The sequence below is a fragment of the Dermacentor silvarum genome, chromosome 3 (genome assembly GCF_013339745.2).
Source record: "Dermacentor silvarum isolate Dsil-2018 chromosome 3, BIME_Dsil_1.4, whole genome shotgun sequence".
Classification (NCBI taxonomy): Eukaryota; Metazoa; Arthropoda; class Arachnida; order Ixodida; family Ixodidae; genus Dermacentor; species Dermacentor silvarum.
Window position 1 is genome coordinate 92444128 of NC_051156.1, and position 27352 is coordinate 92471479.

General features: G+C 49.6%; 1 protein-coding gene across 1 annotated transcript in view; it reads left to right on the plus strand.

Moving 5' to 3' along the window:
- Positions 1-22294, plus strand: part of LOC125943877 (uncharacterized) — a 35956-nt gene extending 13662 nt beyond the window's left edge. The window contains exon 2 of the mRNA XM_049663436.1: positions 22067-22294. Within this exon, the coding sequence (XP_049519393.1) occupies positions 22067-22287 (221 nt within the window). The 3' untranslated portion in view covers positions 22288-22294. The remainder of the gene's footprint in view (positions 1-22066) is intronic.
- The last annotated feature ends 5058 nt before the right edge of the window (positions 22295-27352 follow it).

Here is a 27352-nt window from a genome sequence, read left to right on the forward strand (position 1 = left end):
GTAGAAACGTAGGACTAGTGTCATTCAGCAGCAAGAGGTCATGATTGGAGAAAAATGAAGCGAGTCTTCCTCCGGTTGCGTTGACTTTTGAGCTTCCCCAAATGGTGTGATGGGCGTTAAAGTCCCCGGTGATAATCCAAGGACCAGGAGACGCTTTCATTATGTCTTCTAGTCTTTTGGTGTCAAACGGGCTTGATGGAGATAGGTACGCGCCTACAAGTGTAAATGTGAGCTTCCTATTTTTGACGGTTAAGCAGACATACTGATTGTCGCCATGAGGTTGCACAGACTGGATGACGTAAGTAAGCTCACGGCGAATAAAGACGACTACCTTGCCATTTCCGTTATTATTTGAGGACGTAATTGACTCGTAGCCGGATAGTCTGATAGGGTGTGTTAAATTTGGTTCGCAGATAACGATTATTGGAAATCGGTTAACATGTACAAACTGGCGAAAATCAGCAATGCGAGATCTTAGACCTCTGGCGTTTCACTGAATAATCGATGCTTCTCTGACCTCCTTACGAAATGGCTGGTGGTTGTCAGCCATGGTTCACTCGAGGGTTGCTAGGACTGGGCTCAGCGAGTGCAGCACTCGTAGTCCCCTTTGAGCGAATGGAGTTTCCATGCTGGTCAGCATTACTCTGATGACATCCATCATGGACCACAGCATCGGAATGATTTGGCGGTCTACTGTTGGCAGAACATCAACTGAAGGTTGCTTCGATGGAGGCATCAAACGTGTAGGCTCCTTGGAAGGCTGGGTGCTCGGGAGTGCCGGCCAGTCTTTTACAAGAGAAGCATTTTTCGTTGGAGGCCTCCTTGTGATCTCGGGTCTGCTTGTACTTGAAGCAGATCTCGTTGGCACAATCTGTGCATGAACTGCACCTTGCGTTGTACGTTTCCGTCGATGACGACGTCGACGCCGGATCTTTTCAGAAGCTTCACTGTGAGATGAGCTGTCCCTAACCATCTGTTTCAGGATAGCAAATTCTTTTTTGATCCGCGGGCAGTCTTTAGATGTGGCTTCATGAGAACCGTTACAGTTGCCATATCTAATATTGGTTGCGCGGCAGACGTCTGCAGTGTGCGACTCCGCGCACCGAGGGCACACTAGATTTTTCACAGGCGCCCTTGACATGTCCAATCCTGAAGCACTTGTGGCATTGAAGTGGCTTAGGGACAAACGGCCGAACAACATGTCGGAAGTGACCGACCTTGACATGCGAAGGGATAGAGTCGGCCTTGAAAACTATCTTCACGCAGGGGCTGTTTCTGAGGCGGCATACGTGCGTTATGACTACTCCTTCATACGTCGGTTTAATCAGAATGGGCAGGTCTGAGTTCGTAATTGCCAGGTCAATGTCGTAGATTACGCCGGCAGTGCAGGTTTCCTCCATTGGTATAAGCGGCCTTACTTTGATGTTTCCCAATTTTGTTATCTGTCGGAGCTTATCCAGCGCATTTCCCCGGGTCGTGTCGACAGCCAATACATTCTTTCGCGTGTTTATTCGGACCTCCTTAATTTCGTTTGGCGCCATTCCCTCAAGGAAAACTGAGAGAGCTTGCCTGCTTCATCCTCGAAGGCTGATGGAATGATCCACAGGTATGAGAAGGATGGTGTGCAGCCAGCGCTCAGGTTTTGCATGCAGGGTTCATGTACTCCCGGGTGGGGACGTCTTGATGAGTCTCCTTTTTGCCTTTCGGCTCCTCACCGATACAAAGCTGCCGTCCGATGAGTCGTCGCCTGTGACTGAGTAAATCTCAGTGTCTTCGCTGGTGCTAGACCAAGTACCTCGCTTCCTTGAGGAGCTTGTCAAAGTAGACCTCTGGCCCGGCGGGATTGCAGGATCCGCATCCATGGCCACGAGAGCAGAAGCCTCAGTGGAGTCTTCACGGCTGGTGGACCGGTTGCCCCTTGTCAACGAAGAGCTCGCCGTGGTAGACTTCTGGCCACTCCGCGTCCATAGCCGCAAGGCTGGATGAATAAAGCGCCCCGGCAATCGTGGAAACTTGGACGAAATACAGCTAGCCGAGATAGATGCGTTCTAGCAAAGAGCAACTTCGTGTTTCAGTGGGGCCGAGCGAGCGCAGTGAAAGTAGATAAACAAATGAGATGGGCGGTGCCGATGTCAGCGATTGGTCCATTTCCCCTTGCTTAGTTTGCTACAGCTGAATGAAAATCGCCGCGGCATGCAACGGAAGGTAAAAAAAAATTACAGCATATCCACGAGGTGAATTATGATGATGGAGCGAAGCTCCGGAGGGATCATCGGTAATGATCGTTCTTGATTCCGGACACCGTGACGAGATTATTGGAAAACCACAATCTGTCGCATACATCGCAGCTGTGGCCGACCGTAACGTCGAGGAAGTCCCGCTTGAAACGCGCGTCGGCACCTTGTGACCGAGCTCGCCTGATGCGTTTTGTGGCCACTTAACTAGCTCTCACAGCCTCGGGATCTGGCTGTCGATACGCGCGCTTTCGCGCCATTTCCCTGTTCCTTACATTTTGATGATCCGCTTCGAGCCGCCGCCGTAGCGCCGCTGCTTCGCGTTCGCGAACGCCTGAGTCTTCGTGCCGCAGCCGTGCCGCTTCTGCCTCTCGTTCTCGCACTACGGGGTCTTCGCGCCGCCGCCGCGCTGCCTGTAGTGAAGCCGCGGCCTCGCGGGCTCTCACCGCGGGATTCTGCCGGCGAGCGCGCGCCGCCGCCGCATTCCGTGCTCTCCGCTCCGCAGCCTTGTCTTCCATCCGGCGACTCCGAGCGAAAGAGAAAGCGCGCCAAGTAGGGTTGCCAGATGGCCCCAACAAAAAGTAGCCAAATGATCTCAAAATGTAGCCCAAAGATAGCCAGACCCAAATTTTTTGTGACCCAAAAGTAGCCAAAAACATAGCCAAAAGTTTGATGGTGCAGATGGTTCCCCGCGTATTTCAGGCTCCAAAATTACTTCCGGCGCATGCTACCAGCACAACAGTGCCCTCAAGATCTGCGCAAAAAATTCTAGTGAGAGCTGTCACTCAGACGTGGATTTGGACACCACTTATTGTTACAACGAGCTGAAGGATTTCGTTTCCGATTGATTCATGACGCTGTCAGTATTTACTGAGCCACGTTGTGAGCTAACTTTAGCTGACGCCTCGCTTTACTCGAGGCATTTCGCTATAACTGTCCGGCAAAATACTGCCAGCTTCAGCCTCTAGGATCACCTTCGGCTGGTCACGATCGAGTGCCCAAGAGGCGGCCCGAGCTCAATGCATTTTAGAATAGTCATGCCTTTCCTAAACTTGATTAATAAAATGAGCATGCATGTTATTTCTTTCCCACTCTCTCTCTTTCTTCATTTTGTATTCTTTACTCAAAGCAGCTTGACGCTGAGTTAGCAAATGCTGCCGCTTAGAGGCACACTGGAATCTGGAGAAAACTTGAAACCTTCTCGTAGAAGGGACAGTTGTGACTGCAATTTGCCTTTGAGTGCAAAAACGGAACGACCTGCTGGCCCGTAGCAGAAGAGGTGAATTAAAGTTTACAGTATCAATTGCCACCTGGATTACGGCGCTGACAATAACCCAGGGGGTATTAGTATCTAAGCGTTGAACTGTGCAATTTTTAAACGGGGATTCCCTGGCAAGATTCCTGCAATCTGAAAACGTGTGCGTAAGTTTCTGTGAATGCAGACATGAATGCGTGTGTTGCCAAATTTCCGAGGGGGGCTGTGTATCTTACCTTCAGTGTGACTTGAAAAAAAATATAAAGAATTGTAATTCCACTAGGGAACACATACGCGCGCGGCGACGATGTTACCGTGTTTGAACTTTAGACGCAACCTCACAGCGACGACGACGACCATGGTAGAAACGCGCTTGGAGTGACCATATAATTTCTATCGCAATAACAGGAAATACCTCTTGCTCGGTTACCTGTTATTTTAACTCAGACAACCACTTTTGTTAAACCTAGTGAAAGAATTCTCACGTTCCAAAAATACTCATTTTACGGGTGGTCAGCCCGCCGGGGCAGAGAACAGTAAAGGAAACGAGCCCGCGCACTCTGATAACCCGTTCTTCGCGAACACAATCGGCTCGACCAGGCTGGCGCACCCTCCGTTACTGTCACTACGCCACACTAACTGAAAATGGCGCACCTGTGGTCTTACTTCTGCAAAAGCGAAACGCATTAAATATCCTGTAGCGCATTCGATTATCCTTTCTTTATTAAAGCCGGTGGGCCGGCAATATCTGCGTGTTTCCAAAGACTGGAAGGGCAAGAGGGGACGGAACGGCAGCGGTCCTCCACGCGCACCGTGCCGTGGCTACCGATCTTGAGATAACGGCAGACGACGAGCGAGTACGTCCACCGTAAGTACGAAGTGCGACATCGCGCTCGTGCCTGTGCTGAAGTTCGTGATCATGTGGGAGCCTCACGCAAGACCTTCACGCTACCTTATAACATCCTCATTTTCAACTGCAATAATTTAAATTCTGAATGGCTTAATGCTTTTCAGATGCAATAGTTGCCGTCGAATGCGGAATGAACTTCGGACATTTTCTAATAGAGTAAGAAATTTGCCGAATTTCTTACTGCATTCCGAAACAATGCACCACCAGACGCTTTCAAAACCAAATATGCGCATAAAGTAAAATTTACCTTTGAAAGAGGGAACCTTCTCCCATTCCTTCGCTCTCAAACTTAGCATGGGCAAGTGCACGAAATACAGCCGTGCATATTTCGCCCACTTGCCCATGGTAAGTTTTGAGAGCGGTTTTCTTACTGAACCACGTGTGAAGCGACAGCAGTAGATAGCGCCGAAACCAAAACAAAAGAGAGCTTAGCCTGGAAAGACGTGTAAACACGGCAGAGATGACTTAACGCCATCCAATCAGCGCCGACATTGCCTAAAAACACAGCCTTCGAGATTGCCTACATAAGGAATGAGCTTTGGGTATTGATAAACCGGCGTTCCCAAATTTTGTCAGTGCTGACGTCCTTAATACAAAAATAGCCCAAATATAGCCATGTAGCCAACTCGGAATTTTCGACGCCAAGCTGCGTAAAAAGTAGCCCAATTTGGCTATTAATAGCCCAATCTGGCAACCCTAGCGCCAAGAGCGAGCACCTTTTATTACAACACCCTCTAGCGGTAACGCGTCGCACTGCATTGTAGCGCGCCGCCGCCGCCTTCCGCGCTCTCCGCTCCGCAGCCTTGTCTTCCATCCGGCGACTCCGAGCGAAAGAGAAAGCGCGCCAAGAGCGAGCACCTTTTATTATAACACCCCTAGCGGTAACCCGTCGCACTACATTGTAGGTTATCTCATCAACTATACGAAAAACTAGCGCCATCTAGTGACATTATATATATATATATATATATATATAGAAAGATCGACACTTATGCCATCTAGTGAACACTTCATAAAACTACAGGTGGCTACATACTACATCGGAGGAAGGACAGACCCACGCCCTAAGGAGCTTCGCCCCTAAAAGGGCAAGTTTGCACGCGGTCGTGCATAGCTTAGACACAGCGAAACTGTCGATTCTCAAGTCTTACTGGCAGCTACTGCTAGGTAGTGGTTGCTGCAAGGTCTTAACTTGGTTTAACTTGCATGTAGGAAAGTATTCTCGAGCGATAATTTTCGGAGGTACCTTCCCTTTCGCGACATTTCGCGTGATATAGCGCTGGACTCGTCGGCGCCTACGAGCGACAGCGTTCCTGGCATGCCACAAACGCAGGCAGGCAAACCAAGGTTGGCACAGTGCCAAGAACGTTGTTGCTTGCCGACGCCGAACGCGTTGGAGGCTAGCCACTCGATATCAATCGGCCAGCTTTTAACACGAAAGTGTTTTATGCCGGGGTCCACCAAGACTTCACTGACGTATTTCCGTCACGGAAATACGTCAGCTTACAATGTACACGAACATAATACAAAGAAAGAAACCAGAAGAAAAAGTTCCACAAACATGCAAAATTTGGAAATCGAACCCACGACCTCTCGGTCCGCGACGATAGATCGCCGAGCGTTTAACCCATTGCGCCACAAACGCATTTGCAGAGAGCTACACAGACGCGCCTTATATATCTAACACTCCTCCGTGTACCCGCGCTCTTGCTCGGGGCGGTGCCGCCGCCTACGAGCAGAAAAGAGAAGTACTGCATTATGACACTAACGCGCACCGACAGTGAACGCTTCGGTGGTCTCAGCACTACGACGCCTCGATGCCAGCATTCGAAGGGACGCTGGCATCAAGAAGCACTACCAACGCCACCTAGGTGGCGTTCACCGTACTCAGCACAGCGGAGCGTGGCCTCCGCAATTAGCTCTGAAAATGTTTCTGAAGTTGATCGCGGAGGCTGCAATTACGACGCGCTGTACGCGCTGATTTGACTCGGTGACGATTCAGTTACGTGCTTTGTCTTGCGCGTTGTATTAGTGTGTCAGTTACGTGCTTCGTCTTTCGCGTTGTGCTAGCGTGTGCAGCGTAGTGCAGCTTCCATATGCACGACGGTTGCTCATGGTCATCGACGTTGGTAGTCGTGATGGAGGAGACGTGCCACCAGGCGTCAGCGTGGGTGCATCAACGCCTAAGGGTGCTTTAGCCACAAAACACCAATAGACATTATATATCAATGTGCAATGAACATTACACTACTTCTGTGAAGACACGTTTCACTTTCGTGTTCTATACCGATTCCTATATAAGAGGGATCAACCACATTTTTTCTTTCTCCTGACTCAGCGCGCCGCGGAGAGAAGAGAGGCGGGGGTTGGGAAGAGAAGGAACTGGCGAGGAGGTGACCGCGTGTGCATGCACGCGGTCTTCTCCTCCTGGTTGCCATGGCTACAGCGCAGTAGTTTCTTGATCCGAACAACAAACCACAAGTCACGGCTGGCTTAATTAAACAGCTTCGCTGTTAAAATGCCTGCTTAAGCGGGTGCTTAGTTTATATGAGTTGGCAGAGGGGTGTCGCATACGTGGCCAAAAATGCTCGACAACGTTATACTGCTACACATTTTTTTTTATTATAAGCGAATAAATAATTCTGCCCGGCAGCTCCGAGTAGCCATTACCACAGCGACCGGCGGGCAGACATCTTCTATTCATTACGGAACGGTGCAGTCTCTGGCTATTTCGAAAAAAAAAATGCCGTTTTGTTCGGCAAATAGTCCGTTTTTATTGCGTACACGTCACGCTGACATAGGGAGTTTTTGCGGTTTTGTGATGTCGGGTGACAGACAGGAGAAGTGGGAGCAGCCCGAAAACATGCTGACCAATAGCAGTGGGCCAATGCCAAAAAAGGCATGAATCAAAAATAATTTCCTTTTGTTCGGTCTAATCATGCATAATCAGTGTGTACCGTCATATTGTTACGGGGATAACGTTTATTTAGGAAGTATTACTATATACAAGGTTTGGACAAGCAGCGGCGACGGATGCTTGCTTGCTTGCTTGATCCTCATCCGTGGCGCTTACCCACTACGGGGGATTGGCCAAGAAGCCGGCGGTTAAAGGTTAAAGGGAAGGGGGAGAAAGAAAAAAATACAGACGAAAAAGTAAATGAGGGTGAAGTATAATGTTTATGATAATTTGGAAAGAGATTTACAGGGCAGAGGCGCAATTAAAATAATTGTAGTTGTATAGAAACAGCAAACATTTTTTAGTGGTGTTAGAACGGATGCAAGGCTATCGCGCGCCTCTGCCAACTTCGTCGCCGTCGTCTTCGTCCGACCGACAGTAGCAGCCCCTTCACTGTCTCGTGGCACTATCCCCCCCCCCCCCCCCCCTCGGGTGAGAGCACCAAACCAGTGCTTGCTACGACGGACCAGAGGGGCCAGTTTGGGCTTAAGTCTCGCAACGTGCACGATAGCAGAGGGTGATGGCGTAGACGGCGCTGGCGTGATGACTGGCTCGATCTCATACGTAACGTCGGTGACTTGACGTAGCACCCTGTAAGGACCATCGTAGCGGGACAATAGCTTTTCGGAGAGACCGATGCGGCGGGACGGAGACCACAGCAGCACGATGGCACCTGGGGAGTAACAAACGTCTCTGTGGCGACTATCATACAGGCCTTTTTGGGAAGCCTGAAACACTGTGAGCCGTTCACGAGCGATCTGGCGAGCTGTGTCGGTGCGCGCTATGGCGTCGCGAACGTACGTAGTGGTTGAGCTGGCAGGAAGTATCGATAGGCAGAGAAGGTTTGCGTCCATAGAGGAGATAAAACGGAGTAGCCAGTGGTGTAATGTCGTGACGGGTTGTAGGCGAAAGTAACGTACGGCAAAGTAGCGTCCCAGTCGCGGTGATCGGCGGAGACGTACATTGCAAGCATATCGGTCAGAGTTCGGTTCAGGCGCTCTGTGAGTCCATTCGTTTGCGGGTGATAAGCAGTTTTGAGCTTGTGGCGGGTAGAGCAGGAACGAAAGATGTCATCGATGACGCGAAACAAAAGGTATCGGCCTTGATTGGTCAGAGGCTTTCGAGGAGCACCCTGATGCAGGATGATGTCATGAAGGAGAAAGTCGGCGATATCCGTAGCGCAGTTGGTCGGGGGGGGGGGGGGTAATGGCGTATCGCGTCGCGTAGTCGGTCGCGACGGCGACCCACTTGTGGCCTGATGTCGAGGTTGGAAATGGGCCAAGAAGGTCGAGCCCAACACGAAAGAACAGTTCGGCGGGAATGTCTATAGGATGAAGCAGGCCGGCAGTTAACATAGCTGGCCTCTTGCGGCGCTGGCATTTGTCGCAGGCAGCGACATATCGTTGGACGGAGCGATAGAGACCAGGCCAGAAGAAACGGCGCCTGACGCGATCATAAGTGCGGGTGACACCAAGGTGACCAGCAGTGGGCTCATCGTGAAGCTGGGGAAGGAGAGCTGACTGCAGATGAGCAGGCACGACAAGGAGGTGTTCAGGGCCTTCAGGATGCATATTATGGCTGTATAAGGTGCCGTCCCGAAGGAAGAACAAGTGGAGTGAAGGGTCGGGTGTGACGGAGTTGAGACTGTCGATGATAGACCGTAAAGCCGAATCGCGGCGTTGTTCGTCCCGTATATCAACTAGGTCCGAGATAGACAAGACGCATGCGTCGGTGTCTTGCTCGATGACGTCAGGGGAATCCACGGGATGCTGTTATAGACAGTCGGCATCTTGATGAAGCTGACCGGACTTGTGCACCACTGAAAACGAGTATTCTTGGAGGCGCAGAGTCCAACGACCAAGGCGGCCTGTAGTTTCATTGAGCGAAGAAAGCCAACAGAGGGCATGATGATCAGTTACGACGGTAAAGGTGCGGCCAAACAAGTAGGGACGAAATTTGACGACAGCCCAGACAAGAGCAAGAATTTTTCGTTCCGTGATGGAGTAATTTTTCTCCGGTGCGGACAGGAAGCGGCTAGCGTGCGCAATAACACAGTCGTGGCCACCCTGACGCTGAGCGAGGACAGCACCGATTCCAGGGCCGCTGGCATCTGTGCGAAGTTCCGTCTGTGCAGTCGGATCAAAATGCGCTAAAACAGGAGAAGTCGTGAGGGCATCGATAAGCGCTGAAAAGGCAGCAGCTTGGGGTGAGCCCCGTGTAAAAGCAACGTCTATTTTGAGGAATGCAGTAAGGGGACACGCAATGTCGGCGAAATTACGAATAAAACGTGGGAAATAGGAGCATAATCCTATGAAACTGCGTACATCTTTAGCCGAACAAGGTACAGGAAAATGCTTCATGGCGCGAACTTCTTCAGGATTGGGCTGGACACCTGTCTCGTTGACGAGATGGCCAAGTACGGTTATTTCACGGCGTCAGAAACGACATTTTGAGGCGTTGAGTTGGAGACCGGCATTGCTGAATACCTTGAGAATGGCGGAGAGGCGCTGAAGATGGCTGTAAAATGTTTGCGAAAAAACAATGACATCGTCAAGATAGCACAAGCAGGTTAACCATTTCAAGTCACGAAGAAGCGAATCCGTCATACGCTCGAATGTGGCCGGCGCTTTGCAAAGACCGAAAGGCGTCACTTTAAAGTGATAGAGGCCATCGGGAGTTACGAATGCGGTTTTTTTGCAGTCCAGTGGGTCAACAGCAATCTGCCAATAACTTGAGCGAAGGTCAATAGACGAGAAATATTGGGCGCCGTGAAAACAGTTGAGTGCGTCATCGATACGGGGCAAGGGATAAATGTCCTTTTTCGTGATTTTGTTGAGGTGTAGATATACAACACAAAATCGCCTGGTGTTGCCTTTCTGCTTGACCAGCACAACAGGAGCGGCCCAAGGACTCGAGGACGGTTCGATGATGTTCATGGCGAGCATTTTGTCGACTTCTTTTTGGATTATGACGCGTTCCGCAGCGGAAACACGGTAAGGGCGCCGGTGAACCGGTTGAGCATCACCGGTGTGGATGGAGTGCTTTACAACTGATGTATGGCCTAAAGGGCGATTTTCGAGATCAAAGATATCAGAATACGATAACAAGACCCGACGAAGATCTGCTTGCGAATGCGGGAGGTCGGCTGATATAATTTTTTTTTCGGAATTGGCACATAGCGACGAGGTGGCTGTGAGAGAGCCGGAAACAGTTCGAGGGCCGTCGATGGCTAACACAGACATCGCGCATTCCTACAACGACGACAATGTGGCAAGCGCGATACCAGCAGGTAGCACGTGGGTAGAAAGACCAAAGTTCAAAAGCGGCAGGCAGGTTTTGTTGTCGCGTACGGTAACCACAGTGTGCAGGAGGACGACAGAGTGCATCAGGTCCACGTCGAGAATCGGGGAATCAACGTATTCACCATCGCACACAGGAGGAGAGGGACTTAATGGGACGTACGGGGAGGCTTGCGGTGGCAGGTAGAGGAACTCGACAGAACATAAGCGGCTGGGAGTGGCCGATAGTACGTGGGCGTCAAAACGGAGTTCCAGTTGAAGAACACCTGTGGAGCAGTCGATAAGGGCTGAGTGCGTCGAGAGAAAGTCTAGGCCGATGATCACGTCGTGGGGACACTGCGCAAGCACGGCAAACAAACCAATGTCTGATGGCCAGCAATGCACACTCGGGCAGTGCACATTCCAAGAACGGCAGACGAGCTGCCATCAGCGACCCGTACTGTGCTCTGAATTGCGGACGTAATCACTTTGCGGAGCTGAGTACGGAGAGCAGCGCTCATTATTGAAATCTGCGCTCCGGTGTCTATGAGGGCTGTAACGGTGACGTCGTCCACTTGAATGTCCAGAAGGTTTCGGCGCATAGGTACAGTCAACAGAGGATTGGTATATCGGGTCACTGATGCAGCGTCACCTTCGGGAGTTGCACGGCTTAGTTTTCCGGAGCGTAGGTGCCAGGCCGTGCAGGGGACGATGACCCGTATGGTCGTGGCGATCGACATCGACGGCCTTGTGGGGACGATGAGCGGCTAAACCTGGAGTGTGGAACGGTGACATCGGAAGCATCAGAAGCATGTGGATCAGAGCGAGAGGAAAACCGTCGAATGCTGCCTCCAGGACGACATCAAGATCCAGTGCTCCAGCTTGAAGGCGACGACCAGCTACTGCGGCAGTGACGGGCAATGTGTCCAACGCGAGAGCAGTTGAAACATATGGGTCGGCCGTCTGCCGTCCTTCAGTCAGCCGGGTTTCTGTAGCGTGAAGAGTAGACCTGGTTCTGGGTGACATTTGCAGGGGTACGTTCGGATGTAAGGATGGAACAGACGGCCGATGATAATCCAATGTTCGCGAACTCGTGGCGGCCGACTACTTGTATGATCGACACGGTGGGCAGGTTGCCTGACTGAACGTCTGGAAGAACGGCCGTAGAAACTAGTGCTTCGAGTTCGTGGCGGCCAATGCGCATTACATCTTCTGACGCTGTAGCCTGTACAGGCATCGGTGGGTCTTCGCATGGTCATGTGGCGGCGGTGTTAGGTAGCCGAAGCAACTGGCGGGTGATGCGGCGACTCTTCGCTTGTTCAAAGCGCTGGCATTCCTTGACTATGGCGTCGACCATCGTACAGTGCTTACATACAAGTAGATTAAACGCGTCGTCGGCTATCCCTTTCAAAATACGCGATATCTTGTCATCTTCGGCCATTTTAGCGTCAACTTTTCGACAAAGGCCCAGTACGTCCTGTATGTACGAAATGTACGATTCAGACGAGATCCCACCTCCTTTTGGCGGCCTGCTGTCGGCCTGATGTCGGCCAAATGATCTGCCGAACAACTCACGCAGCTTCGCCTTGCAAGCGTCCCAACTTGTAAGATCTTCTTCATGCGTCTGGTACCACACGCGTGCCGTTCCTTTGAGATAGAATATGACATTGGCTAACATAACCGTGGGGTCCCACCTGTTGTGGTTGCTGACGCGTTCGTACATGTCGATCCAGTCTTCGACCTCCAAGCCATCTGTGCCAGAAAAGGTTCCCGGGTCTTGTGGGTGCAAAAGAATCACAGGATCCGGTGGCTGCTGCACCGTCGGCACTTCGCTGGTCATCGCGTAGCAACCAAGATGGCGACCGCTTCGAAGTTCCGTGTTTGGTTGACGGAGCCGGCCGGCACGCTGGCAGGTTTACCCAGCACTTCCAACAGAAGATGTTACGGGAATAACGTTTATTCAGGAACTATTGCTATATGCAAGGTTTGGACAAGCAGCGGCGACGGATGTAAGGCTGTCGCACGCCTCTGACTTCTTCGTCGCCGTAGTCTTCGTCCGACCGACAGTAGCAGCCCCTTCACAGTCTCGTGGCAATATCATATGGGGATTTTTTTCGCAATTTTTTGACGTCGCGTGACAGACAGGAGAAGTGGGGTTGGCCCGGGAAAGTTTTGACCAATTGTGGAGGGCTGATTGCTGAAATGGAATAGAAATAGTATGGCATAGTTTTACGTTATAGTGCTCTAGTATCCTTTATTTCGTGTTATTTTTAAGTATCACCGCTTAAGATATTTGCGCGTGCATTCTTTTCACACAAAATTATGCTAAAAATGTTTTCCTCCACCCCATCCTCTCTCTCTATCTCGCTACCCCCTGCCTCAATCCCCGCCGCAAGCCAGCTATCTACCAGGCAGCGAAACAGCTTATTGATGACAAAATTCAAGTGCTGTTGCGAGGTAAATAAAAGATAAAACGTACGCGGCAATCCCTGAAGCTCACAGTAGTACATTAGCAGCGGCTGCAGGATGCATACGATTGCGGGTCCTGAAGAAACGAATGCACATTTGGAAATTGGCGCCCGCGTGTGTGTGTCTTTAGAACATCTGTCCCAAAAGTTCATGCAGTGATACTCTAAACAAACAGGGAGAGAGGGCGCAGCGACGCCGCTCTCTGGCTTTCTTTATTCGAAAGAACCCGCTCGGCCTGTAGCACGAGCAGGACCGCGGTATGCCAAGGCAGAATTATAGGCGTGCACTCTTTGTGCAACCTATTCTTAGTCCTTGTCGAAAGGGCGATCGACGAACAGACGAAAAATGATCAATACCACATTCCTTGTGAAATTGGGCTTGAAATGGTCAGGCAGTCATCAAATGTAGCAAGAGGACTGCACAAAGGATGCCGAAAAAGAAAGAAATGTGTTCAAGTATGTCAGGAAGGCCCTGAAGACCTGAAGGACCATGCAAGGTCAGAACCCGCCTCCCCAAACACACACACACTCCGCGCAAAAATGAAAACATCGATCATGCGCGTTCTCTTGTGCTGAGTCACCGCCGAATGACTATTACCATGATATCAGAAGTGCTTGGTTTAGGAATGCCTTCCTTTCAGAAAAGGGAAAAGGTTTACGACGAGATGGCGTCGAAACTGCTGAGTCGTGACCAAAGTTGCCACTTAAAGAATGTTGCATTCAGAGGAGAGCACTGAATTCTCGCAAAGCGTTGTCACCAGCGACGAAACATGGATTTACGCAGACGACATCGCGAAGGAGTCGCAGAGCAAGAAGTGTAAACTTATAGATCAGCAAAAAAGCGCTAAAACAAAGTCAATGTGAAAGCCATGTTTATAGTGTTTATGTACTGCCACCTAATTGTCCCCCACGAATTGGTAACTGCTGTCAACGCAGCTTTCTTCGTGGAGGTCTTAAAGATCAGAAATATCGGGTGCGCCGTGTGCGACGGATTTGTTGAAAGAGGGGTGCTTAATTCCGCACCACGATAATGCTTCTGCGCTCTTTAGATTAAGATTACGTCAGCTTCTGCAACTTCTGTGCTCGAACACTCTCCTAACTTCAAACTGATATTCCGTGAGCTTGTGCAAGCAATATCATTATTTTGCTGGAACACTCTTCCTACTTTGCGGATTAAATCACCTGCGACATTTTTATCTTCCGAAATGCAAACTGGTTGGAGCTCTGGTGGCTGCATTTCGGGGATGTAACGACAATTCAAGTGGAAATGAAATCGTTACGAAAACGCTTAACTTCTGGGAGAGGCCTCGTACACTTACCGTCGTATTTTTTCGAGTACCAATTGGAGCGGCAACAAATTTGATCTCAGAATGCAGTGTTACGTCACAGCAGCTTCTCTAGAATAATTAAATGCACGTTTTATTTAGGGATTCTCTAAATAATGCAACTCGAACTCCAAAGACAGAGTTCTACCGTTGGCATGAAAAACAGGCACAAAGTTTACTGCGCTAGGTGCTATCGCTCTCACTGCACAGATGGTATGGTTTGTCATAACAGGACTTCCACATCGCTTATGTTCTAACTCACAGCTGCTTTACGACGCATCCACATCGCTGCCCCCACCTCTTCTTCTTTTATTGAAATTTCACAGTTCGATGCTTCGCTTAATAGATTTTCGCAGGAACATTGTCGTTGAATTCTTGGTAAAATAAAGCGTATCCACAAATTATATAGCAATGTAGCGTACGTACAGCTTGCTAAAATAGAATAATATATTGTGACGGAAGCACAGCGTCCCAGTTGGAATGGTCGGACGCTTTCATTCGCACATTCGAGAAATCTATATGAAAGTGTTCCGACGGACACACGCAACTCATACACGGTTCGCCCACTCCCGCGCAACATGGACCCCGCGCACCATCAACCCAGAAGGCTGGCACGCGGATCGTTCATCCCGCGCGAAATACGTGATAAGAAGATCCAAGCCTGTTTCACAGACGCGGCACAGTACCTGTCCAGGCAGGCCTTCGTTGCCACCACGGACAATAAGCAAGGTCAAGTCACAAACGCTCTCACAGTCAAGACCCACAAGTCCGAGATAGCAGAACAGGTCGCCATCGCACTCGCGCTCACAGACCCGACCACCACCCACGTCTACAGCAATTCACGCTCGGCCGTCGAAGCCTTTCAGAAAGGCGCCGTTGCAGGACAAGCACTACAAATAATCAACACATCCACACCGCTGCAGCATCACACCATCTGCTGGTTCCCGGCACACCTCGGAGAGATCGAGGACGCCCCTCCCAATCTCAACGAGATGGCTCACAGGAGCGCGCGAGACCTAACCCTCCGCGACGCCACCTATTCTGGTCGTGACCATCCCCGCGAGAATCGGGACCCTCCCTCCACATACAACGAGGTCACAATGCACTTTTTTCTAGACCGCAGAATATACAGCACACCTCACAATAAGCTGACCAGGCCTCAAGCCATCACCTTCAGAATGCTTCAAACCAACACGTACCCCACGCAGAATAGACTGCATCACTACATGCCTGAGCTATACACAACATCATATTGCGAAAATTGCCTTAGAGTACTAGACGTACATCACTTGCTTTGGCCGTGTGGTCGGACCCACGCAAACAAGAATCAAGACTCCGCCAGGCTACAAGAAGCACTACGCAGCACAGACCTGGCAGAACAGCTCAGGGCCGTCCAGAGAGCCCACGATGCGGCCAGGGAGCTAAACTCCCGGTCCCAACGTGGGAGTAGCCCGCTCTATGGGGCCTTGCGCCCCGTAGCCCGCAGGAGCTTGCAATAAAGTTATCCCATCCATCGATCCATCTCGAAACTGGTGTCATACCGAGAATTCGTTCCAAGTGGATCCGCCTTGCGAACTCCACGGCTACAATTTGTAAATTGCAATATGGCCATTAGGTAATTAGTTAAAAACTTAATTAGTGAATTTCTGTTACCTATGGATTATGCATTTCAATTTCTTGTGCAAGTAATGTCCGCCTCTTCGAGTAGACCAGCTCATGAACTAGAAGAACTAGAATTGTGCTATTTGCCACAGGCAACCTTTAAGAATTTTGAAAGTGTTCGCCTGAAACACCCTGTATATTTCTCATTCTTTAATAGTTGAAATAACTAATTACACCATCAGATCTTAATAGTCATAATTGGAAATACGTAATTCCCACCATAGTATAGCTTCGCTGGTCTTCCATCTCCACCCCAGTGGAAGGGCTGACAGTTTTTTTTTTCTTTTGCTTCACTTGCTTCGTCTGCCTCTGCCTCTTGTAGACCCACTCCCCATTCTACTACACTATACCTATTAAAAAAAAAAATGAGGTTTTACGTGCCAAAACCAGTTCTGATTATGAGGCACGCCGTAGTGGGCGACTCCGGAAATTTGGACCACCAGGGTTTTTTTAACGAGCGCCTAAATCTAAGTACACGGGTGTTTTCGCATTTCGCCCCCATCGAAATGCAGCCGCCGTGGCCGGGATTCGATCCCGCGACCTCGTGCTCAGCAGCCGAACACCATAGCCACTGAGCAACCACGGCGGGTTACAGTATACCAATACGTTGAAAACAAAATACACATACAACAGCCTTACCCGAAAGCGGGAACAACATGAAGGCGCGAACGACGGTCAAGGAGAAGGCTCGGTGCTTTAGTTTAGGGCAGAAGGCATTGCGCAACTAGTTCTAATTTACCAAAACGGCCTTTCTCTTGCAATAACGGTCACGTTTTGACAAGTCAGAGGCTTATCGACGTTTTTTTTTATCCCGATGTATCTTTTTCTTCGCACATCACGGCATCCTGGCGAAGCTCTGATTTCGACCACCTATACGGTCGTTGCAAAGCAGTTAATGCAACCTGATTTTTTATGTTCACTTTTCAGTGTCTGAACAGCTGTTTAGGAGATTTTTCGGAAAACGAAAGGTAGTTTTTTGTGTTTTGATGTAGGCGCCACTTTTGTTTAGACTGAAAAGTTGAGGCAATTTGTAAAAAATTATATTTGTTCTTGAGCAGCAATATTGAGCAAAATTTCTGAAAAAGTAAGCTCTTACACCCCATCAGGTTTCAAAAGATGCATGCACTGGTCTAGGAAATTGTTTCATTGATTGAATAGATGTTTTGTTTGTTGGATGTCGCTTTTGTCCAATGCGAGTAATGAGGATAACGAAAAAGTGTGACGTACGTGGAAGGCACTATGCGAGGAGGAGGGTCTACACAGTTGTGTAAATCCACGAATTCCTCACAAAAGTCACAGGAGCACTCCAGGGAGGCGTGGCGGTCCCCCGAGACCGCCCACCGGTCAGATTCACTCCACGTAGCCCGGCATGTCTTTCTGGCGAAGGTGGTTTCTCCGCACCACCGCTGTGCCGGACATTCACGGATGAGCGCCCGAATTCACAAAAACTTCTTACGTTGGAATTGTTCGTAAAAAAGAATTTCAGCCAATCCGGATGCAAGACGTATTATTATCTAAGGCTGCTTGATAATGGCAAATAGCACTTACGAAAGAAAAGCTTTGTGAATCTGGCCCCAGGTGCTTGGCGATGTGTCGTACTAGTTGTTTGCAGTCGGGGCAGGTGTGGCCGCTTTTCTAAGCGCCATGTATGTACGTCGTCGTTAGTTTAAACACCTTACTCGCTTCTGCTCGACGTCTTGTGTAAGCCTGGCACTTTTCTAGTACGCTAACATGGGGGCAAAGCCAGACTGCTGCCTGAAAAGAAGCAGTTCTCCGGCGCGAGGTAAACCACTAGGCAGTGCCGGGCAATTGGAAGCCTACGAGACAAGAATTTCGTAAACTACCAACCTTTAAAAGGTGCCGCATATATTGAAAGTTGTCATAAATATTGCCGTTTTGCCCAGAGACCTCAAACCACGGTACCTTAGTCTTCTTTATGTTTACGTTTCACGCAACAAAGCGCGTTCTTGGTAGCCGTATTTTTTGTATTTTATATCACGGTGCATTTGCGAGAAAGCCCAGTGCATAAAAATGGCGCCTTTACACTGAAGAAATTCGACATTTTCTTTCTCCTAAACTACCTAATTAGTAAACAAACGAAGTTTGCCTTCGTGCTAACAAGTGATATGCGCAGACAGACAAAGAACTTTATTAAATAGGTCCTGAGAAGCCCTGCCCTAGGGCAGAGCTGCGGGCCGCTCCCACGTGGGGACGGGTAGGCCGAGCCTAACCGCCGCATCGTGGGCTCTCTGGACAGCCCAAGTTTGTCGTGACAGTTCTGAGCTCTGGATGGCAGAGCTCCATTCTTCCGTGATGCGATTGGGCCCCTGTAACGAGGGGCATCGCCAGAGCATGTGTTCTAGATTGCTAACAGCCGCACAGTCGGGGCAAGTAGAGCTAAAAGCCTCTGGAGTGATCGAATGAAAAGGGCCAGGTTGGGATAGGACTTAGTCTGAAGCATGCGTAAAGTGGACGATATGCGCATAAAATATAAAATATTCTATGAAATCTGAAATATCAATTTTTGTACGCCTTTTGATCTTTCATTGAATCACCCTAACGCAACAGAGCAATGTAGGACACTACACTAAAATAAATAACAGCCGAAATGAAACATGTAATAAAATAAAAAAAAAGATCTGCGTTCCTGGTGCATTATAGCCCAATCTCAACTGAAGCCATTTTTTTTCGAGCAGTTGTAATAATGTTCTAGTGCAAGGCAACAAGCCACAGATTTTAAACTTTGCCCACATATGACCAATAAAATGGCCCCCTCTATGGCAAGTAAACTGAGTGTAACATGTTCTCGCAGGAAGCTGTCACAAGGTGCGTATGTAATGCCTTTATAACCTTGGCATGTAATTAACTGCAAAATCGCGATGACTTTACAAATTAGTCAGCCATAACGCGGCTTCTATTTCCAAGAAAATTTATCCTGGCGCCTTATTTCGTTCTTTTAAGACAGCATGCACGCAAACATTCTGCGCGGTTCGTAAAACAGGGGTACAAAGTATTGAAGAGGCTTATATATGTAAGTAACGGTAAAGGCTGCAGTTAAACTCGACATGTTAAGCTTCACCAGAAAATGGCTCATAACATGAACCCCATTACAATCAAGTTGAAATTTGGCGCCTGATTTCGTTGTCCGGTAAGGTTAGCACGTCCTCTGAAAGCTTTGATTTTTGGTTTAATGCGAAAGAAGGCAGACTTGTGGGACTTCGCAGAACAATCTCAAAATTTACAGGGTAGCTGCTTCTTTCAAGCCGTCGCATTGTGAATTTCAGTTTCTCAAGTTAAACCGCATACTTTAAAATTTGAAGGGCACTAAATTCCAAAGTGTGTTCGGCGAAAGCCTGTGGCCATTCGACTGACTATGCCATGTTTGGCACTATGCCATGTCTGGAACTATGCCACGTCTGGTATAGGGGGAATCCACGTTCTTGGGGTGCTTCTCCGAACCTCTTGCCGTGGAATCATCACCGGGCCGCTTGGGAGCCACCCGACTAACTCGACTGCTGCAACGAGACGTCTGACGAAGGAGCGTTGCCGCGCACGCTGCTGTGCCATCACGTGATTGCTGAGAGAGTTTAAGCGGGAGAGGCCACAGCTGTGGCGGCGCAACTGTTGCTATGCGCCGCTGTGCCTTCACGTGATTGCCGAGAGGGTGTGAGGTGGAGAGGCCACAGCTGACACCGTTCCACTGCACGGACGGTCGGACGCCGCCGCTGTGCGATCGCGTGATTGCTGAGAGAGTGTAAGGGAGAGAGGCCACAGCTGTGGCGGCGCAACTGTTGCTATGCGACGCTGTGCCTTCATGCGATTGCTGAGAGGGTGTGAGGGGGAGAGGCCACAGTTGGCACCGTTCCAGGGCACGGACGGACGGACGGACGGTCGGACGCCGCCGCTGTGTCATCACGTGATTGATGAGGGAGTGGGAGAGACCACAGTTGGCACCCTTCCAGGGCCTGAGGTGACGGCGCAAGTGTTGCTATGCGCCACTGTGCCATCACGTGATTGCTGAGAGAGTGTGAGGGGGAGAGACCACAGCTGGCACCGTTCCAGGGCGCGGACGCACGGTCGGACGCCGCGAGTACGAGCCACTATAAAAGGCTTTCGCCTTAAAACGCTGCTGGCATATGATCCACCCGTTTGAATGTTGCCTGCATGTTACGCTTTCGATAACTTGATTAAGGGAAGCTGAAGCACTTTAAAAAGAAGTGCGCTTACAGCGAGTTATAATAGTTATTCAGCCCTTGAATACCATAATCGCTATTTATCAGGTCTATAGAACACCGCAAGTCGCTTTAATTAAGCGAAAACGAGCAGTAGGGGCTGCGGGGGACGCCGCGGGATGGATAAGGGGCTCTGATTGGCGAAAACGAACGTGACGTCATCATAGGCACCACCGAGGTGCCTGATCCGAATGTGGAGCTTAAGTCCCTGGGTTGTGTACTTCGCAATCAAGACTGCAACACATTGTTCCGTTAAAGTGAAATTTCTTTTTCGTCTGGAGCTTGTCGCTTCTGTGTCCACAATCATATCAGGAAACCATTAACATGGTTGTAGATCTTGGGCGACGGTGGTGCAGTGAAGCGCGGTTCAAGTAAGAGGGCAGTACTAAAGGCCATTGGACCCTTCGGAAATACCGATCGCCACTATTTTATTATTGCGATAGCAATTATATGGACCATCCAAGCGGATTTCTGCCGCCGGCGTCGTCGTCGCAGTGAGGTTCCATATAAAGTCCAAGAGTGATAAAATCGTCGCCGCGCGCTGTGTGCTGTATGTGCGAGTGAAAGCGCGCGAGGGACGCGCCCTTTCATGGAGAGCGAACGCACGGCTGAGAGCAAACGCAATGTCTTCCGTCGTGTATCTTGCGACCGGGCGCAAGGGGAACTGGCGGCTCAATATTTCCCTGCCAGGGAGCGAATGGGTTCAAGCGTTATTTCTGCAGGCGAGACATTAGCGGCACCACTAAATGTTGCGCACGGTCGACCGTGGCCACAGGCCACCTGAGCGCCGTCACTGCAAAGACCAGACAGATGTTTTCATGCTTAAGATGTATTTCATGCTTTGAGATGTATTTTATGCTAAGCTAGAACAGCTGTCAATCTTCTCTATGAGCAACGACAGCAGTGAGTGCTGCACCCATTGGTTCATTGCCAAATACCACCCATGCTTTGTATAGCCCCCCCCCCCCCCCCCAAGGCAGGAAATTTCATCCAATCTTTTTCTGTCTATGAATATGATGATGAGTAGATATTAAGGTGTGACAAAACAGCACCTCTTGTTACCAGACGGGGGGGGGGGGGGGTTGTTTTTGAAGCGCTGTCCACTACGCTCTCGCATCGAAGCGGGCATTACCTATAGTAACTCGGCTGGCTCCGAGCCACGAGCGATGGTCATGTGCTATATTCTCGCCATGGGCCTTCGCATCATAACGCGGCTTGCTGCTGCAGGTGGCTTTCTGTTAGCGTATTTGTATCTTTAGCTACACGCAAAGAAACAAGCAAACAGAATTTTTGGTCGTGCAGTAGACGAATAGACCCTGGACAAAAGCAACCTGGAGCACTTTGCAAAAAAAAGAAAGGAACGTAAGCGATTAAACAGGCAGTTTCCCTGCTGGAACATCTCCAGCTATTATCCAAATATTCCCGAAGAACGCTTTACCACACGCATGTTGTGTAGTGGTTACCATTTCACGTTCTATAAAATTTCACGCACATGAGTAAAATGTGCATTCTGATTGAGAAAGCATGCTTCTGCGTGCCTATAGACTGTTTTTCCCTCAACTGGTTAATTACATTCATAAACCGATTCGACGTGTAATGCAATTATACTCCGAGCTTTAGCTTGCGCTAATCATGTATCGCGAGATTGATTCTTTCGGTCACAAATGTCCCCGATATCCCTTTGATAGCACAAATAAAATGTCATGTTTTTTTTTTTGGCTACAAATAACTGTGTTTGCACTGCAGCTGCTGCCCCAGCAGGCGCAAGTAGTCAGCTGGGACCAGTGACCGGTTTCATCGCAGACCTCTTCAACAATATTATAGAGGTCGTCGACGCTGGAATAAAGGAAGGACTGAACCTGGTGGGTCATGGAATCAAGGAAGGTCTGAGCCTGCTGGGTCTTCTACTACCCACTGCAACTCCAGCGTCTGCTGAAGTGCCCATTGAGCAGCCTCAAGCCAGCTAATAAATGCAAAAAAAAAGATATTTTGTCTCTCCACGGTCGGCGTCGTTTCTTCGGCACAGTAATTAGCTGGCACATAAACATCTACCATGTGTCCCAGGTAACTAGTGCGAACATTTAAAAATATGCAAGTGCCCCGTAGCTGGACAGATCCTAGGCGTTGGAGGTTGCCTTCCCTTCGGGCAAGTCAGACTACTTTTTTGTATTTCGCCTAAATGCATATTTAGTTATAATTAAATAACTGTCATCAATAAATGATATTATTCAGAGCAAAAGAGTCACTTGCAAAATTCTAGACCATCCGGAAAAATGGCCGATGCAGCTTTCTTTTGCTCAATACGTGCTACGTAAAAGTATCTTCCAAGCCTTAAAGCAGTGCGTCAAAGTCCGCGACTAGTCGTGCGGCACTCTTTTTTAGTTTTTTGTTTTGACATCGTACATATGTTGTTTGAGGCACTTTTCAAAATTGGTCAAGACGTATTTTTGGGCCAGTTGGTTCATATCCGCAGTAAAACAGCGCCAGAGAACACAAGCCTTTGTCACAAGCGTGACAAAGTCGCCAAAGTCGCCAATGTAGACGGAGTCGCTACCGCGCCAGGAAACTGTTCCTAGCAAAGTTTGTTATTTTTTTATCGAAATGAAAATAAAAGAAAGAGATCTATAGAGTCACAGTACAATGATAACAACGAGTCCGTTTGCATAGCAGTAAAAATAATAATAATAGAAAACCCAGGATACCTAAGCACTTCTTATGTGTTGTGAATGCGAAAGCATTAATGTTCAATTGAACGCCGCTGAGCGGTCCTTCGAGTTTCGCACTGCGAGTAATGTTTTCGAGTGTTGCTGCATGCTATGGTATAGAGTTGTACGATTTAATTGGTTCGGGTTATTTTTTTTTACAGCGTAATCTGTTATGGGCTCATTCCAATAACCGTTTCTGGTCGCGATGATACTGCCGCCGCCCTGTAACCGCTGTCGACGGAAATGCGAAGAAAAGTACCCGCTCTCCACCGGGATCGAACCCAGGCCCGCTGCGTGGGAGTCGGATACTTTACCATGGAGCCACACAAACGATTGCTACCTGGCAGAAAAAAAAATCCTTTATACGTGCCCTATACGCAGGCGCGCAGGCGCAGGCGACCCGAGTCTCCGCCAGTATGATGGCGCCATCTAGTTAACGTGCCTGCAACCGCCGCGTGTGACGAGATGCGATTCAGACGAGGCGCGCAATCAGCGCTATCCCGATGTTACGTGTGCGCCACGTATTCTGGGTACCTCTTCGGTACACGTTATGGCGTCTCCTCGCAAGGTACGAACCGCTGCTGAAGAAGCGAATTGTAGAGCTACGTGTGCGGCTACCACCAGGCATCATCGGGCTCAGCAGACTGTTGTGCAGAGAGCATTACAAGCCGCAGCTCGCCGTCGACACCGGCCGAACAGTTCAGATCTTTTTCGTCAAAATTGAGGCGAAGACACTTTGCCGCGAAGACCTTGTTGTGCGTGGTGCTGAAATTGGAGCTACTCTTGCGCCGCTCAGCCAACTTACGCTGTGACTGTGCTGCATGCGCCGCGCAGGCCTGTGACTTTTTACAGTTTCTACGCTAGTATGTTGGCTGTAGACCGGAATCACTTGGACGATATTGCTGAGAGAGAGATAAAACTTTATTTTGTCCATGATGAGGTCCGGGGGTGGCGGAGTTTGGGAGACCAACTCCCAGTACCCCCTTCCCCAGACGGTGGCCAGTACTTGCTTTCTGGCGGTGCCCTTGGCCATCCGGACGGCCCACAGCTGCTCTTCTGGGTCCAAACTGAGCAGCAAAGTCTTCCACTGCTCGGCCGTAGATATGATGCGTGTAGTGTTAGTGCGGTGGGTGTTGGTGGGTGAGGTTTGGCGAGTTGGCGAAATTCCTTGTCGTGGATTTTCGATATTGTTGTTCCTCTTAGTTCTTGCTTCTTTCCGCTTCTTTATGCACACTTTTTCAATGTTTCCGCGTTTCTTGCAGTAGTTGCAGGAAGCTGTCTGAAACTTGCAAATGTCCGCACTATTCTGCGCGTCACAATGCCAACAGCGTTGATTTTTCTTTGGGGCATAAGTATTACAACTACCTTGATTTTCTGTCTTGAAGATGCTCGTACTGGCTTCGTGAAAGTCTTTGAATTCCGCCTTCACGTTTTTTTTATCTTCAACGGCGTTTTCAGCTCCCAGTGCAAAGTCAAACGTTTTCTTGAACGTCAAGTCATTTTCTGCGAACAACCATTGCTGGACCTGCTCGTCCCGGAGACCACAAACGAAACGATCCCACCACATTACGTCAATAGGCAGCATTGTCGGATTCGCAGCCATGTCTGTGCTGGTTCCAAAATTACAATCAGCTGCTAGTTTCTTGCGCTGTCACGTAATCACTTACCGTTTCGCCGTGCAGTTGGTCACGTCGTTGGAAGCGTGCTCTGCTGAAGACTTCACAAGGTCGTGGATCAAAATAAGCAGTGAGCATCTCGAGGACGTCCTCGTAGCTCACCAGGCTGGGCTGCTTGGGTTGAACGAGAGCGCACACAATGTTGTAAGTCTGTTCCCCGCACAACGTGAGCAGATGAGCACGTTTCTTGGTTGCGCCCGAAATGTCGTTAGCTTCGAAAAAGAATGGAAGCCTCCCATACCAGGATATTCATGAGCCGGAACTACCACTGAATTCGTGTAGGCGACCAAAGTACGGCGTCGCCATGTTGTTCCTTCAGTGAAGTGCCGGTGAGTCCAGAGTCTTACTCGTCGTCAATTGTTGCGTCTGTACAGCCGTAGTTGGCTGCCGACGAGTTATTACACTACAGGAAACAGGAACATAATAGTAGACAGTAGTCCAGGCGTCGGAGCAAACACTGGCGAGGTAGGGAGGGAGCCTACACTCTAAAGAAGAATGCACTTGTCCCTCGGTCATTGATGGAAGTCATAGAAGGTTGTGCTCACGCTTGGACGGTGAATGTGTCCTCCGAGTCAGTTGTTTTGGCTGCCAGACTGAAGGTAGCACGCTTTGAAGAAGATAGTGTTGCGAGCATTCGTACGGTTGCTATTTCTATGGACGCAAGGTCGCCACTCAGTGACCACTCTTCAAAATTTAGGAGCATGATTAATAAACCGCTCCCATCTTCCCACCAACAAGCGCTCCAAGAGTTCCTTGCCCGCTATGCGCCAGTGTTTGACTTTGCTCAAGAGCGTCTGCGGTCACCGCCGCACTCCCGCGTACACCACCGCATCAATACTGGAACAGCGTCGCCAATACGACAGAAACCGTACCACGTCTCTCCTGCCGAGCGCAAAGTGATCGCCGAGCAAGTTACAGACATGCTACAGAAAGGCGTCATCCAGGAGTGCAATAGTCCCTGGGTGGCTCCAGTCATATTCATCAAGAAGACGATTCGTGGCGATTCTGCGTCGATTACAGACGCCGAAACGCAGTAACGAAGAAGGATGTGTATCCTCTGCCACGTATAGATGACGCCATTGACTGTTTACATTCTGCCTCGTACTTCTCCTCTGTCGATCTGCGCTCAGGCTACTGGCAAATACCGATGCACCCGCCAGACAAGGAGAAGAATGCCTTCGTAACGCCGGATGGACTCTTCGAGTTTAACGTAATGCCTTTCGGTTTGTGTAATGCTCCGGCGACATTCGAGCGATTCATGGACACCATCCTGTGGGGACTTCGATGGGAAATCTGTATGTGTTACCTGGACGACATTGTCATTTACGGCAAGACATTTCACGAGCACAACCAACGACACGAAGTTGTGCTTGACTGCATACGGCGAGCTGGACTGATACTAAACTCCGAAAAGTGCCACTTTGGCGAACGTCAAACGCTTGTTTTGGGTTTCCTCGTCGACAAAGAAGGCATCCGCCCTGACCCCCGGAAGCTTGAGGCCGTTCGTGGCTTCAACCAGCTGAAGACGGTGAAAGACCTCTGCAGCTTCCTGGGACTATGTTCGTACTTTCGCCGTTTCATTAAGGACTTTGCACGCCTAGCTGATCCACTCACGTCACTCCTTCACAAGGACTCACCGTTTAGATGAACTGCTGAATGTGAGTCTGCATTCCGTCAATTAAAATTTCTGCTCACCTCAGTTCCAAGTTTGCGCCACTTTGACCCTGAGGCCCCAAATGAGCTTCACACCGATGCTAGTGGTCTGGGTGTTGGAGCTGTACTCGTACCGATACATAGCTGACGCCAATAAGTCATCGCATATGCAAGCCGTACTCTTACCAAGGCTGAGCGGAATTACACCGTAACAGAAATGGGATGCCTCGCGGTAGTCTTCGCCATCTACAAGTTTCGACCATACTTGTACGGCCGCTGCTTCACGATATTGGCAGACCACTATTCTCTTTGCTGGTTGGTTGGACTACGCGATCCATCTAGCCGATTAGCTCGGTGGTCATTACGGCTTCAAGAATACGACTTTTCTATCACTTACAAGAGTGGTCGCTGTCACACCGATGCTGGCTGTTCATCTCGCCTTCCGTCAGCAAGCACGCGAGATAAGGACGATGACTTAGATGAATACCTCCTTGCCATCTCCTCAGAGCTTCCTGGTGCCACCGCCTTCAAGCGTGAGCAACAGAATGACCTTTCTATTCGAGCTATTCTTGACGCCGCGCGGTCACCGGCACGTGGCTCACCTTTCATTATTTTTGAAGATTTATTGTATAAGACGAATTATTCTGCAGAAGGCGCTCCACTTCTGCTCGTGGTTCCTCAGCCGTTGAGGCCTATGAAAATTCACGCCACGCACGATGACATCACGTCAGGCCACCTTGGCTTTGCCCGGACACTTCACCGACTGCGCCAGCGTTTCTATTAGCCCAAGCTCTGGAAGACGGTGAAGCAGTACGTTTCCAGCTGTGCCGTTTGCCATTGCCATGAGTAGCCAACGACGCCTCCTGCGGGTGCCTTGCAGCCAGGTAAACCGCCGACCGTGCCATTTGAAAAAGTTGGTGTCGACTTGCTAGGTCCCTTCCCCAAGTCTACTTCCGGTCGTCGCTGGATTAATGTGTGTGTGGACTATTTGACCCAGT